Consider the following 15139-nt stretch of genomic DNA (forward strand, 5'->3'; position numbering starts at 1 on the left):
AAACTCTAATACTTTGGCCACCTGATGCGAAGAGCTGACTCATTTGAAAAGACCCTGATTCTGGGAAAGATTGAGGAGAAGGGGACAACAGAGGATAAGATGGTTGGATGGCATCACTGACTCGATGGACATGAGTTTGAGTAGACTCTGGAGTTGGTGATGGCAGGGAGCCCTGGTCTGCTGTGGAAAATGGGGTCACAAAGAGTCGGACACAACTGAGTGACTGAACTGAATCAGGAAATAATGAAACTATTTCAACTAAGTGTTCATCTCACTCCCCACAGTGCCCCCAAAATAAAGAAATGAATAGGAAGAAAGAAAGCAGAGGAAAGAAATTGAAAAGAGAAATTTATGAAATGAAAAAGGATAGTAAAACGAGATGATGGGCAAACACTAAACAAACATCCAACACAGATAATGAGGGAAATAAGAGAAACAAATGGGAATGAGAAAAGAAATGTAATTATAGATGCAGAAAAAATATTAAGAGATGTTATATAATACACTGTACCAAAAAAGTGATATGTTTTGATGAAACAAATTCTATAAAAATTGGTAATAACCAATACTAAGGAGAGTTTAAAATTTCTCATGGAAGTAGTTGAAAGAGTTATATTTTTTAAGTCATTTTTAAAAAAAAGAACACTATTACCCAAAGTAAATTCTTACCAACGCAACCAGAGGACAGGAAAGGATGAAGTAAGGAGAAGTATGAAAAAGGAAATAACAAAATAACCAACAATATGATATGATTGTTGAGTGGAAAAACCCAAGAGAATCAGCTGAGAGAAGCTATCTAAAGCGAGAGTTGCAAAAGTGCCTGGCTTTCAAATTGTTAAAGGAAAATAATTTGCTTACATGGCAAGACAAATTTGTTGGGAAATAATAATGGAAAAAAATCCCATTGTCAACAGTAACAAGGAATAAACTTTGTCAGGAATAGGAACATCTATGTGAGGAAAACTATAAAACTGTACTAGATAACTTGAAAATCTTCAGTACATGAACTGACAAAACATTTCCTGATGATAAGAATTTTTTTTAAGATGTTAAGTTTTTGCAGATTAGGTTTTATTTCAGTTTTAATACATGTCCTGATAAGGTTGTTTCTCAAAGGGGAAGGGAGTTCTTAACAAACATATAAAATATTCATCTGGACGATAACATATAAAAAGAATTATTTATAAAATTCTTCTGGAAGGATAGTGTAAAATAGTCAGAGTTGATGGATAGAGAATTGCCTTATCAGAAATTAAAATAATGCTGTATAAGTAACATAATTAAAAGTATTAAATGTGTGCTCAAAAAGATGGCAAAATTGATGGAATGCAATAGAAAGTCTAAATGCAGACCCAAGTCTGATATAATTTGTGTTGGTATATAATAGACTATATTTCTGTTTCTAAGATTTTATTGGTTGAAAGACACCATTTTATGTACCTCAAAGAAAGAAAAACATGATTTCTGTTACACCATTACAAGCAACTGATGAGAATGCAAACTGATTTCATAAAATTTAAATGTGAAAAAAAGCACACTGTTGAAATAATATGAATTTATTATTTGAGGTGACAATTTAAATTATTAAAGGATGAATAACTAAGTTTCATAAGAATCCAGTAGCAATTGGGGGGGGGGGATTAAGTAGAATTAGAAGATTAAATGTGATAGAATGCATCTGTAAAAGTGCTAGAGGAAAATATTGGTTTATATGTAGTCTTAAAACAGGGAGCTTCTTTTAAAAGCAAGACACGATAGTTGAAAACTTAAAAGATGACTTACTTGAGAAATTAAATCTTTTCTGCAGCAAAAAACTTCCTAAATTAAGATAATTGGCAAATAAGTGAAAAAAAAATTTTTTTGCAAGGTTGGTCATAAGGGTATAAAAGGGCAGGGCTTGTGTGTATATGTGTTAGTCACACAGTCGTGTCTGACTCTGTGTGACCCCATGGACTGTAACCCGCCAGGCTCCTCTGTCCATGGGATTCTCCAGGCAAGAATACTGGAGTGGGTAACCATTCCCTTCTCCAAGGGATTTTCCTGACCAAGCATCCTATGCAGGTCTCCCGCATTGCAGGCCAGTTCTTTACTGTCTGAGCCACGAGTGGTAACAGTTTTGGCATCTCGCCACATTGTGTGAGAAAGAAGGCCTGAGACCACAGGCAGAATGTAAGCGTTGACACCCTGCTCTGCCACAAAGCCAGAAGGAAAGCTGTGGTTGGTAAGAACATCTGACCTCTGGAATTATAGAAAAGGAAACCTCAGTGTGTGATTTGAGAAACTACCCAGTTCCCTTCAGCACAATTTCCAGAGGCCTTCAGTGCCAGCTAGCTCTCAGAGTTGCTGTTGTGAGCATGTGAAATGATGTCTGTACCAGTACTTTCTGAGCTACTAATATTACGTAACACTGATATTTTATCATCTAGCTCTGCTACTTCTCGGTTTTCACCTAATATGTTTTTGAATGTTTTATGATTATACATAGTGATCGATTTTGGCTGAGTGATTTTGTTTTATTTTTGGTTCTGCAATAACTACTTTGTTTTTATGTATAAGTGCTTCTGGTTTTATATCACTTGCTGGTAGATGTGGCATTTCAAAGGGCCAGTTTTACATTTCATTACTATACTCTTCATCCACTCTTCCACATCTTTAAGAAATACGTTGTGCAAACTATCTGTAAATGGGTCCAAGCTTTACATTTTCTCAAAGAACCCTGTTTGTTATAAACCTTTTTCTTCTTCATAGATTTTTTTCCAGCTTAGGTATTTCTGTTTAATAGAGTTAAATTTTATGAAGGGTGTAAGGAGATCAATGAGATTATCATGAATGCTCTATAAATGTGACTGCTTTCAAAGAAGAATCAAAGTATATTCCTAAAGGGATCACCCGTCCTCTCCCCTTTTCTTATCCTGAGTGTTACTCTGTGTCTGCCTGTCTGTCGAGGCAGGTCACAACACAGACACATGCTCGGTGTTCTGCCCTGAGCTGTGGTCGGCACAGTCAACTCTTGCTGTGTGCATGCTGAATATGCCCTTGTAGTACCTTTCAGTTCATGAGGTATGTATTAATACCACTTACTGGGCTTCCTCGGCAGCTCAACAGTAAAGAATCTGCCTGCAATGCAGGAGCCACAGAAGACACGGGTTCGATTCCTGGGTCGGGAAGATCCCTTGGAGTAGGAAATGGCAACCTACGCCAGTATTCTTGCCGGGAGAATCCCATGAACAGAGGAGCCTGGCAAGCCAGACTGAGCCTTGCGATCCATGGGGTTGCAAAGAGTCCGACACGACTGAGCGACTGAACTAAACTGAGCAGCTAAACAACAATGTATCCATTCAAGGACTTGACTGAGGCTTATGATTTGAACTGTTGTCCTGGAAAGAGCTCCTTACCTCGGTCCCAAGCCTAGCAGAATGCCTGATGACCACATCTCAGCCTCACCGGCTTGTCTTTTCCTTTCCATACATGCAGTCAATCTGATGAAGGGACGAAAAGAAAAATCCTGTTTATGAAAAGTGGCCATCAAGCAGGAGAAAACTTAGTAAAAATTGAAAAGCAGTTACATTGTGATATGAAGATAAAGAATGCATGACTCGAGAACATGTGATGAGGGAGATAGCCAGAGGCCTTCATAAACAGTTCCATCTTTATAATTTGGGGACTCACAGAGGTTGGAGGACATAACCCTGTGTTTGCACTGTACATGGTGTGTGGTCTTTTAAAATGATGAATGCCGATTGCCATTTACTCTTGGGTTTTACTTGCAGTGGCCAGATTTTAAATTTTTCTTGATAATGGAATAAGTGTTAGAGACCTAACCTCTGCAGTGGTAATACTGATAGATAAGGATGGCTTTACTGTCTAAAATAGAAAAACTCTCCCAAAGAAAGAGCAAAAGGAGGATACAGATAATTTGTAGTGTTAAAAATAAAGTGCACACCAATGGTGATAAAGGGACTGCATGTGCAACCATGCATCATTTCAGACTCTCTGAAATCCTTTTGTGCTCCAGGAAAAATAAGAGATAGCAAACCACAGTCTTCATGGGAAAGTAATTGGGTCAGAACTGCAGTCTTGCATCCTTTCATTAACTTGGTTAACATTTTGTGAGTCCTGCTGTGTGCCAGGCCTGACTAGCTGAGGAAGTGGAACTGAAAAATAAAATCTCTTAAGCCCAAGATATGTACAGTCTAGAAAGAGAGATAGAAATAAAACTCCCCATGACCCTCCAGGTGATAAAGTTAAGGAGCTAGGAGAGGTGTCTGCCTCCCCTGGGGAAGCGGGAGGCCTCTGGGAGCTCCCTGTGAAGGGCATGTAGGGATCTCTTGGGTAACAGGAAAGAGACTGGGGCCAGAGGAAAACTATAGGCAAAGGTGTGGGTGAGCAAGAGGCAGGCAGGAAACTGCTAACAGTCGTCAGACGGGTAAAAGGCACAGGGCAGCTGCATGGTGATAATCTGGCCTTTGGGGCTAGGCTGACCTGGGATTTCAATTTTAAACGTAAGCACCCTGGAGCACATGACTTAAGCTTCCTGAGACTCAGTGTCTTCATCTGTAAAGTGGATGTGAGTGCACCTTTCTCAGTGTAAGTCACGCAGACCAGAGTCCACGTGTGTCCTGAAGCGTGGAGCACCGCACCTACTCCGCAGTGGGCACGCGGAGGTCTGTGTTACCTGTGTAGAGACAGAAGACACAGGACATTAGAAACACTGTTCCCCAGAGGTACAAGGTCATCAGACTCCTCGCAGAAACCCCTTGGGATCGGAGCCCCATAGAACCATGAGTTCAATTAAGATTTGACATGGTCTTCCATTTGTATATACTATGTGTTTGACTTTCTAAGAAAGGCCAGGACTTGGGATGTTAGGTTATGATTGTCTTCAAAGATTAATTCTGCTCTTAGATCTAAGTAAATAGTCACCTCTACGTGCATTTCTTTGCAGTATCAAAAATGATTGGAAACCTTCTCTTGGATGCAGAGGTACATGTTTGAAATTTGAGACTGTCTCTGTGAACTGTCTGTTTCCTACATTCTATTTTGTGGATAATTGTGTTTTTTAACTTCTGATTTCTCAGTAAGGAAAGGCGGCCTGGGTGACCCAAAATTCTGATGTGCATCAAAATTGTTCTGTTGGCAAGAGTACAAAAATCCAATTAGTCTCCAAAGGACAAATTGTCTTTGAGGATTCAACTGATATAACATTCGTGACAGAATCTGAAAGAAAATAGTACTCTAGGATATTTTTTGCACATAGACAACATACATTTAGGACTGTGTGAAATGAGTTTGCGTGTAAATTAACTCAGTTCATTGTTCTAGCTTATATTTGTGAGGATCCGTTTGCGTCTGTGGAGATGGCAAGCATTCCTAAGAGAAAAGCCCTAGACCTTTGGGGGTCTGTGTTAAAGTCAGTGCATGTTGTGATTATGAATAGTAACATTTGTTCAATTTCTTGGATTATTATAGGGGTTTGCCAACTTGTTAATAAGATGGAGGAAACCACTGGCAAAGTTAAGCCTTTCAACCGAAACGATGAACAGTTTCTGGAAGCTTTCGTCATCTTTTGCGGCTTGGGGATCCAGAACACGCAGATGTACGAAGCAGTGGAGAGAGCCATGGCCAAGCAAATGGTCACGTTAGAGGTGGGCTGCCCCGCAGGACATCCCAGGCTCCCAAGCACACTCCCAGCCGACCCCTCCCTGCGGCAGCGCTCGGTGGCTGTCACAGCTTGGCGACCCTACGAGAACCATGTGCTTCCTCTCTCCTCACTTAAACAGCTGAGGAAACGGAGGCCCAGCATACTTTAGAAACTTGTTGAAGGTCATACGACCATAGCAAAGCTCAGGGCCCGGGTCCCTTCCGTCCTCTGCTTTCTCGGCCGAAAGCGGTCCTTGGACCTTAGTGACGAGCTGCTCACACTGATGCTAGTCCCCTGCGCCCTGTCCTTTCTCCATTGCCTGAGCCTCCCCGTCTCTTCTCATGAGCAGCTCTAGTCACACACCAAAAAAACAAAACCAGATATCCCAAGCACTCGGAATCAGAAATGAGGAAGAGGGAAAACTCTTCCAAGTTACAGATTTGTGGATCTTGAGAAAATTCTGATTCAGTAAGTCCTAGGTGGAGGCTGAAAATCTGTGTTACTACCAGCCCCCTTGCCCCCCACCAGGTGATTCTGAGTGTGAACTACTGGCCTGGGGACTGGCCTCAAACAAGACCCCCTCCCAAGCAGGATGCGCCTACCCACCTGCGCCAGCCATCTCCGGATGTGCGTCACCGACTGCCTGAAAACACTCACTTTGTATAAGATGGAAATTTCCTACATCATAGACCAGTCTAGGGAATTAGACTTCAGAAAGGGCATTCCTTAGTCATTCATACACTGGTGTGAAATATATTTTAGTGTTTGCCTACTCTTAGCCAGCAGAGATCAGTAGGAATCAATGTTTGAGTTATGGATTGTAACTTTTCCTCCAGCCCCTAATAAATAAGAGCTAGAAAGATGTATAAGTCAAGATTTACCAGTAACCAAGATGGTGTACTTTCTAATGTGAATATAAAACTCTCAATAGTTTTAGTAAAGTACTATATAAAAGACTTTGGATTAGAAGTCAGTAGAAATCTGTTTCAAATACACACACACACAAGTATACATATATTTTAAATTAAATGTATGTGTACATATACATATATACAATTTTTAATACAGTTTTTTACTGTTTCCATGACTGTACTGAAGAATTGACTCTAAGCCAGCTGTCAATTAGCAGTTAATCTCTTTTTAAACATACTCCCTATTTGGAAAATTTCAAACATAATGCTGAAGTAGAGAGGATAGCTAAGGAGCCCCCACGTCTTCATTAGCTGTCCTCAGTTGACCTGTGGCTACTATCATTCCATCCACACTCTTGCCCTCTTCTCTGCGCTCTTCTTCCTTATTAATCCATTGATTATTTTGAAATAAATCCCAGAGATAATTTTGTTCAAAATTTCTGAGTATTTTCCTCATTGAGATTTGTTTCTATTTTTACACTATAGTTTTATTTCAGTTGAAAATGAGTACTTCTCCTTTCACTTAGTATATCCATTTTCCAATTTCAATTCATTATAGGAAATCATATCTGTGATCACGGATTTAACCTTGGAAAAATTTTCTCCCAAGGCGCTGGATAAAACCTAGGGACATAAGTCCCTTGTGTTTTCTTATGACAGGGAATTAGTTTCACCCAGAAGACATCAGTATAATGACAGCAAAGCAACAGTCAATAGCTGACCTTTATCAAGTGCTTACTCTGTGTTCTCACTTGTATCAGCAAAAGCTAATCCTCACAACCCTATGAGTATGGTGCTATTTTTATCTTCAGTGCGTGGTAAAATGAATTTTTTAAACTTAGCATGTCGTGTCATTCCTTTATTCATTTATCCGTGTTGCATCGCATCGGCTTATATTAGACTTGTTCAGGGTCGCCGTCTTAGCCTTCCTCTACAGACCACCTCCCTGGTGTCAACGGCAGGTTAGCTGTGACCTGTCAATGTCACTCACGGCAGCGGGAAACAGCAGTTCTGCGGTTCCTTAGGTTTCCTAGTGATTAATGCGTCAAACAGTAAGACAAGTCACATGCGTTACCATAGTGTAATGTTCTGAATCACAATATATAGACATATTTACCATTTGGCTTTAGATTTTTAATTGCTTACAATTTTAAAGACTAGTTCAAGGAAAACTGGTTTGGGCCACTGAATTACTTGACTCGCCGTTTAAAATGAGGTACCTTTTTATCACTGACCCTAAAACTTTAAGAGATTTTAGTAAATCTGTGTTAACTCTGTCAAAAGTGAACTTTTAAAAATATTTAATATGATAGACAATTTAACATATAATCACTATCCTGATTTAGAAGAACATCTAAAATATCCCATCTTTTGGAGTTATCGGTTTTGAAAATGGGAATTAATGAGTCACATGTTAAGTTATAGGAAGATAGTAAATCTGCCTTACTGTCTTCTTGTAACTCCAATAGGATGGTGAAAAGTGTATGAGATTAGGAGATGAAAGCTGGGTCCCAGGCCCTCTTCTCACTGGGTGTGAGCTCACAGCCAAGTGATGAGAATCCCTGAGCCTAGGTGTCCTCTGCTGTTAACAGATGGATTTATAGGCCACTTCTGCTCTTCTCAGTTCTTGAATCCTGTGAGTGGAAAAGTATCCTTGAATCTGTGTGACATTTATCTCTCTGCTATGCAGTTTTTCCTTATAAATTCTACAGTGGTTACAGGCCTCATCCGAGAGCCACTTCCAGACTGCTTTCTTCCTAAATATCAACATTAAAATGTCAGCTTATGCAGAAGTCTTTCATCTTGACTCAGTACACCCGTAAAATAACTAAAGTCAGTATGTTTGTTTAAGAAAAGCAACACAGAATTTTCTGCCAAGTTTGAGCTAATAGTGTGACTTATAAATAATGTGTTTGTTGTATCAACGTTGTCAGAGGAAAAGTGACAGTTTTCTTTGAACACAGAGAGTATAACTTTCCGTTTCCATAAGAAGCATTTGAATAAAAATCTGAGATTTTCTCTCTGCTGAAGAAAGCAGCAAAGAAGATAAAGTGTTTTGAGGAGTCTAGATACCTCTGCAGGAAGGCTTAGGAGAATCCCAGGCTTGAAGTCGTGGTCTGTGTTGGGTGTTCCTCTCTTGTGTAACATGCATTCCTTCTGTTCTCACCCCGTAGGTTCTGTCTTATCATGCTTCAGCTGCAGAGGAAGAAACCAGAGAGCTGCAGTCCTTAGCGGTAATCCTCCTCCTCCTCCTTTGTAGAAATGGCTAACCAGAGGTACCTAATTAAGACACAGATATGCGTCTCTCAGGGCAGCTGCTGCTGCGGGTAGTGGTCCCCTAGACCTTTAATTAAACGTAGTAAATATTTATATGGACATTTATAAAAAAGATTGAATCAGACCTATTTTCTTGCAAGGCTAGAAATTCACTGATAACACAGAGCAAATGATAACATTGTATTGATTTTGTAGCACATTAAATGATTCTGATATTTTCCCAATAATTGTTACAATCTTTACATCTTTCTTAAGCCAAAATTAAATTTAGTTTATGGTTCCTGAGGAAGTGTGGACAGGGGATTGCAAGGTGGTTGTGTGGTTCGAGTACTAACAACAAAGATTTTATAGTTTGTTACTGTTAACGTACTCTGCATTATTAGAAATGGAGAATGGTTTTAATTTCAAACCATATGGCTTGCAGAATGTTATTTGAAATTGGGTTCAAATAAGGTCAATTCCTGAATTCTTGCAAAGTTCTTATTTAGGTTGCTAGGAGAGAAAAGCACATTGATGGGTCAGAAGATTGTCTTGAGTTTGGGGATTGATTGAGATTGCCTTGGTTGAGGTTAATGGAAATTTGAAGCACTTAGACACTGATAACCAAGCCTGCCTTGTGAGTTTACAGTCACGTGAGACAACATAAAGTGTATGTGAGATGTCATGGGAGCGAGGGACCAATGAGAGGATCACTGAGGCCACTGAGATTCCTTCTCTTTGTCATCATCATATGGCTTGCCAAATGGTCACGCTCCATGCCCTCACATACGTTTTCTCATGTAAACTGCACAAGCTGTGCTACGGACGCCACACTGAAGCCTACGGACTTGCTCTGGGTCGCACCGGCAGGAAGGCAGGAAGTGAAGAGTCAGGATAGACACTCGCACCGTCTGTCTCCAGAGCGCTGCACGTTAGCGCTGTCCTGTCTGTGATGAGCTTTAGGGAGGGAGGAGGTTAAAGATGATTCAGACGTTCTGGCCTTGGCAGTTCAAAGAATGATCATCCCCTTCATTAACCAAAGTGGAAATATTAAAAAGGAAAAGACAGATTTGACGCAGAACATGGTAAGTTTGAGATGCGGGTGGAACAACCAGATAGACATCTTGCACACTGGGAAGGACAGGGAGCTAGAGGCGGCAATTTGGAGGTTAAACGATAGGACTTGGGGGTGGAGTCCCATAATAGTGAAATGATAGGATCGGAGAAGGAAATGGCAACCAACCCCAGTGCTCTTGCCTGGAGAGTCCCAGGGACGGGGGAGCCTGGTGGGCTGCCGTCTATGGGGTCGCATAGAGTCGGACACGACTGAAGCGACTCAGCAGCAGCAGGGATGGAGCAGGTGCAGGAGAATGCGGAAAGACGTGCGAGGCTGAGGGCAGAGCTGTGTAGATATACGTTCAGGTGGAAGCTGTAGGAAAAGAAACCAGCTAAGGCAGAGACATGGTAGTTAGACAAGGAGGCAGACTTAGGCCAGGGCAGGCAAGCAGAACAGCTTTTTAAGGAAGGAGAGCCCATCAGTTGTTACAGGAAGGTTGAGAGATAGGACTGAGAAAAGGCTGCTGGCTTCAGTGATTAGGTGATGGTGGAGAAGGCAGCTTCAGGAGTGAAAATGCAAAAGGTGAGACTAGATGGTGAGAAAGTGGAGGAAATGAGTAGTAGTTTTAAAAGTATGTTTTGTATGAAAGAATGAAATAGCTAAGAAGGGTGTTGGCTGCATCATGTCAAGTTTTTTATTGTTTTGTTTTGTGCTTGTGAGCAATTTGCTCACAAGCAGGAGAGGCAACATGTTTGTGGACAAAGGGGCAAGGTCCAAGGTGAGCATGAGCCTAAGAATGTAGGACGGTGACAGAGGTCTGGACCTTGAAGTGGTCTAAGCATTACAGAGACATTTCTTTGGCCAAGACCAGAGAAGAGGGGTGAGAATGATAGCTACACTTACTCTGTTAGACACGCAGTCGTGTCTGACTCTGTGCGACCCCACGGACTGTAGCCCACCAGGCTCCTCTGTCCATGGAATTCTCCAGGCAAGAATACTGGAGTGGGTTACCACTCTCTTCTCCAGGGAATCTTCCCAACCCAGGGATCGAACATGGGTCTCCTGCCTTGCAGGAAGATTCTTTACCATCTGAGCCCCCAGGGAAGCCTCACACTTACTGAGCGCTTACCATATACCTGGTGTGTTTGAAGTTCTTTGTGTATGTTAAGTGTATTAAGTCCACAGCTACCCTATAAGGTCAGTATTAGCATTTTGAAAATGGAATCTGAGGTTGAGTTTAGACTGCTCTACTCAGGATCTCCCAGGTTGTGAGTAGGTACCAGGACAGACAGTCCAGACCCAAAGCACACACATCATTGCACAGCCCTGGAGAGAATGAGCTAGGAAAGGAAGGAGGGTCCAGACTTGTAGATTCTTGATTAAATCACTGAGTATGAAGCTGAGTCATCTGCCAAAAACAGTTGAAGGAACTTTCGGATGATTTCATCTGAAAGGTTAAGCTTCTCTGGGGGTTAGCCTCATTCGAATTGGCTATATTTCTTTTGCTCATGATGATGTTTGAAGAAATGAGCTGTTTTTCAATTATTTACAAAGGTTTAACAGTTTAAAGTATCTCTCACATCAGGCTTAATTGCCCATTTGTCTAATCCTCCTTGAATGCTAGAGTTTTGCACTAACTGCATACTGTGAGCAGGAAATGATCACATGGAGACAAACATTTTGAAGTGCTTGCAAGCTCTGTGGGATTAATATTACTGCAAAATGAGGCTAGGTTACATTCTTCCATATGTTGTTTTAGATAAATAAAAACTAGCAAAGATAATAATTTAAAAAAATTCATTAGGACATTAAATTTTGCTTTTTACTTTGAAAATGGCATATTCTTTCAGAAAAATCTGAAAATTATTTTCTCAATCATGTTTATAATTTTGGCAAGAGGAAAACACTTTGGAAAAACTGAGCATTGTTGTCTTGAAGTATTGTTCAAAACCATCTGTTGTTCCATTTGGAAAAGAGATTTCTGGCAGCTGCATTGAGAAATTTAGGATAACGTAGGTCAGATAATTCATTTAAATTGGTTGAAGTTCAGAAAATGATTTCAACTCTGTTTTCTATCAGCCTAATAAAAATTCCTTTGCAGCCCCAACTACACAGGTGCCTGCATCATCCAGCAATTACCAGAATTGCTATCTTAGTCACATGTCTAATGGTTCATCTCAATTTAAAACCTAAAATAATTGAAAAGCTGTCAAAGGCTTAATTTTTATTTTTAGAAATGCATTCTTGAGGTAGTATGCTTAAGTACACTACATATTTCTGTGCTCAGAAAAGTTCTCATTATAGCAGAAAGTATAACAAAGTTGATAGGAAATTCAGAATCCCTTTTTTCCCCTTGCTTTACTTGACATTTTTGTCCTATTTGTAATCTTATTTTTTGTTGGCTTAAAATTGGGTGTAGCAGAAATAGGGCCTTAGACAAGCATTGTGTCCTATGCCCTTTAATGATCTTTCGTCACAAGTTTTGAGATAAAAATAAAAGGACCCCAGTTGACCTGGCTGTGATCATTAGAAAGTCATAGTTAAGATATCAGAATGAAATAGTGTCTATTACAAGTAGCTGCATATCAGATTGATCGGTTGCCTTTCCTGCCTTCCCTTGCTAGAATCACAGTGAATAAATATCTATTAGAGCTCAGTCGTTTAGATGAGCTTCCCAGTTTTGTCATGGAGTCGGTGCTGATTCAGTTCCAGTCCCTATGGCTTGCTCTATTTTATAGCAATTTCTTTCATCACAGACGTTGTATCTAAAAGCGAACAGACCCTGTTGTGATCCTATATCAAAATAGTGAGAGACGAAGAAACTACCCACTCAGGCAGGATTTCCTAGGACAGCATTTATACCTCATCCTGACCTTACCGTTTCAGTAACTTCACATGAACCCCCTTGATCAGGCATGTCTGTGACTGCCGCAGGTAACAGCAGTGAGGGGCAAAACCAGACGCCTGATTCAAATCTCTTACTGCCGAAGGCAGTGGTAGAGGACAGAGCCAGTTCCTTATGTCAAGATGCTCATCACATTCCTTCTTTGGGAGAAATCTCTATGGATAATCAAATTTTACAAATGGAAAAATTTGAGCAGATAATAATGAAGAAGAGTTGACCCTATGAGCTTGATACCCAGTGTCACTGAACCGTAGTATAGTAACAAGGCATCCAGTGAGGCACCTACTTCCTTACGAAGTGCTACAAGTGTTTTTGAACAGTTTGGGTCCTTTCGCTTCCTCTGCACTGTCAGTTGCTGCATTCGTTTTTATAGATGTCTGTAACACGAATTGGGCTGTGTGTCTTCCACACTGCCAGATTTGATAGATTGTTTGACTCTTCCTACTCTCATTTGATGAGTGGATTAATTCCAGTGGCAGTCTTAGCTCCAAAGTATGGTGGCACTGTTCCTGAGCTTCTTATGTACCAACTGGGTGTTGGCCAGATCTGTGTATTAGTCCCAGTTGTGGTCCTACATTTTCTCTGAAGTTTTACTTATCAGCAGGAATGGGCTTTATTGGAATCTTGGCATGGTCATGTGCCTTCTTTACATGGTTTTGAAAAACTTTATGCTAATTTTTTAGGGTTTTTTACAGTCTGTGCCTCTTCCATATTGCAATTTAAAGGAATCCATTCATATAACGTTAGAAGGAAGGAGAAATCAGAAAATACATTGATAGAGTAATTGGAGAAAATACACGAATCCGGTCCTGCTGTGCCTTACTCCCTTCTTCATTCTCTTTAAGATGTGGTTCCACGTGCTGAGTTGGGATATTCACCCCTTTTTGTATTAGTAATGTTTCTTTCTCATTTGTAATTTGAATCTTCTTAGGAAAGATATAGTCTAACAGCTTTATACACTAATTGTGTGGGGCTTTTTCTTTAAGAACACATTTTCTGTGCACACTGAACATGAGGAAGACATTAAACGTCTGTAAGGTGTAGTGTGATGGCTATAATGTGGCTTTGTTCAAAGACCTGAACCCAAACCGCTGTGTACAGAAGAATGCCCCAAGGCGTGAGACAGTGGCCGGAGACTGATGAGGAGAACTTCCAATACCCGACGGGGCATCTCTCCTTGTAGCTACCAGTAAACGTGTCAGATATCTTAATTTCATTCCTGTAAATAACTTCCTTAAATAATGTATTATTGAGGAAAATCTCTTTTCCTCTTTACATTTATATTGAATAAACATCAAGGAGGAATGTAACAAAATGCCTTCATAAAACACTGAAGCTAATTGGAAGAATTTGACATTTCATGGAAGATCAAGCTCAGTAGCCGCCCTTCTTTTCAGAGTTATTATGATAAATAACTTTCTGAATAAGGAGCCTGTTCCTAACAGTTGGCTGTTAGGAGTTTCTCTGAGTTTTGTTTTACGTCCTGATATTTGATACGTCAGACCTAAGGCAGGCCGAGTGCCTCTGACTATAGTGTGACCTTTTTTGTTTGAAGCTCGTACAGTTGAGCACATTGTGAAGCCACATGTCTGTATTTTCTTCTGAGGTTGCCAGAGACTTTGCCACAGGCTAAATATAAACCATTTTTCATGAGCATCCACCAAAAATATGAAACTCAATAATTTTTAAATGACTCTTGTATTTACCTTACCCAAGTGTATTCTTATTTTCCTTGAGCATGTGCTTTATGGACTTCAAGGAGACTATGCCCTTTTAAAGTGCATTCTTTCCTATGAAGTGTCTTCTCCATGGTTGTGTAAAAGGGTCTCCAGGGTGTCTCCTTCTGTTGTGTAAATACTTATTTCATAACAAGTGGTAGTTGAATAAGAGAAGGGCTGTCGGGTGTCTTAAGTAAGGTACTGATAAAGCTCAGGAATGATTGTCCCTGACTCTATAAAGATAGGTGACTTTATTAGTCAGGGTTCTCCAGAGACAGAACCAATAGATTCTGTATGTACTTGAGAGACATTCTTAGGAATTGACTCACGTGATGACGGGAGCAGAGACGTCTGGCAGTCTGCTGTCTCCAAGCTCGAGACCCAGGAAGCCCCTGGTGTCGTCTGGTGTGGTCTCAGGGTGCGAGAACAGGGCAGGCGGATGGCAGAAATACCGGTCTAAAAGCCGGAGAAGGTACAGGATGGCCTCACTCCGGCAGGGTGGGAGGCAACAAAAAGGGGCGAATTCCTTCTTTTCCCACCTTAGGTTCTGTGCAGGCCCTCCGTGGCCTGGGTGGTACCCACCCACCCTGGAGAGTACAGTCTGCCCTGCTGAGTCCACTGATTCAAATGCTTGTCTCCTCCAGGAACACC

At 40.8% G+C, this 15139-nt stretch overlaps 1 protein-coding gene across 1 annotated transcript in view; it reads left to right on the top strand.

Moving 5' to 3' along the window:
* The window catches only part of PDE5A (phosphodiesterase 5A), a 142776-nt gene that overhangs the window by 85131 nt on the left and 42506 nt on the right, over window positions 1–15139 (top strand). The window contains exons 10-11 of the mRNA XM_052641838.1: window positions 5470–5645; window positions 8727–8786. Coding sequence (XP_052497798.1) covers window positions 5470–5645; window positions 8727–8786 — 236 coding nt within the window. The remainder of the gene's footprint in view (window positions 1–5469; window positions 5646–8726; window positions 8787–15139) is intronic.

The sequence above is a fragment of the Budorcas taxicolor genome, chromosome 6 (genome assembly GCF_023091745.1).
Source record: "Budorcas taxicolor isolate Tak-1 chromosome 6, Takin1.1, whole genome shotgun sequence".
NCBI classification, from domain to species: Eukaryota; Metazoa; Chordata; class Mammalia; order Artiodactyla; family Bovidae; genus Budorcas; species Budorcas taxicolor.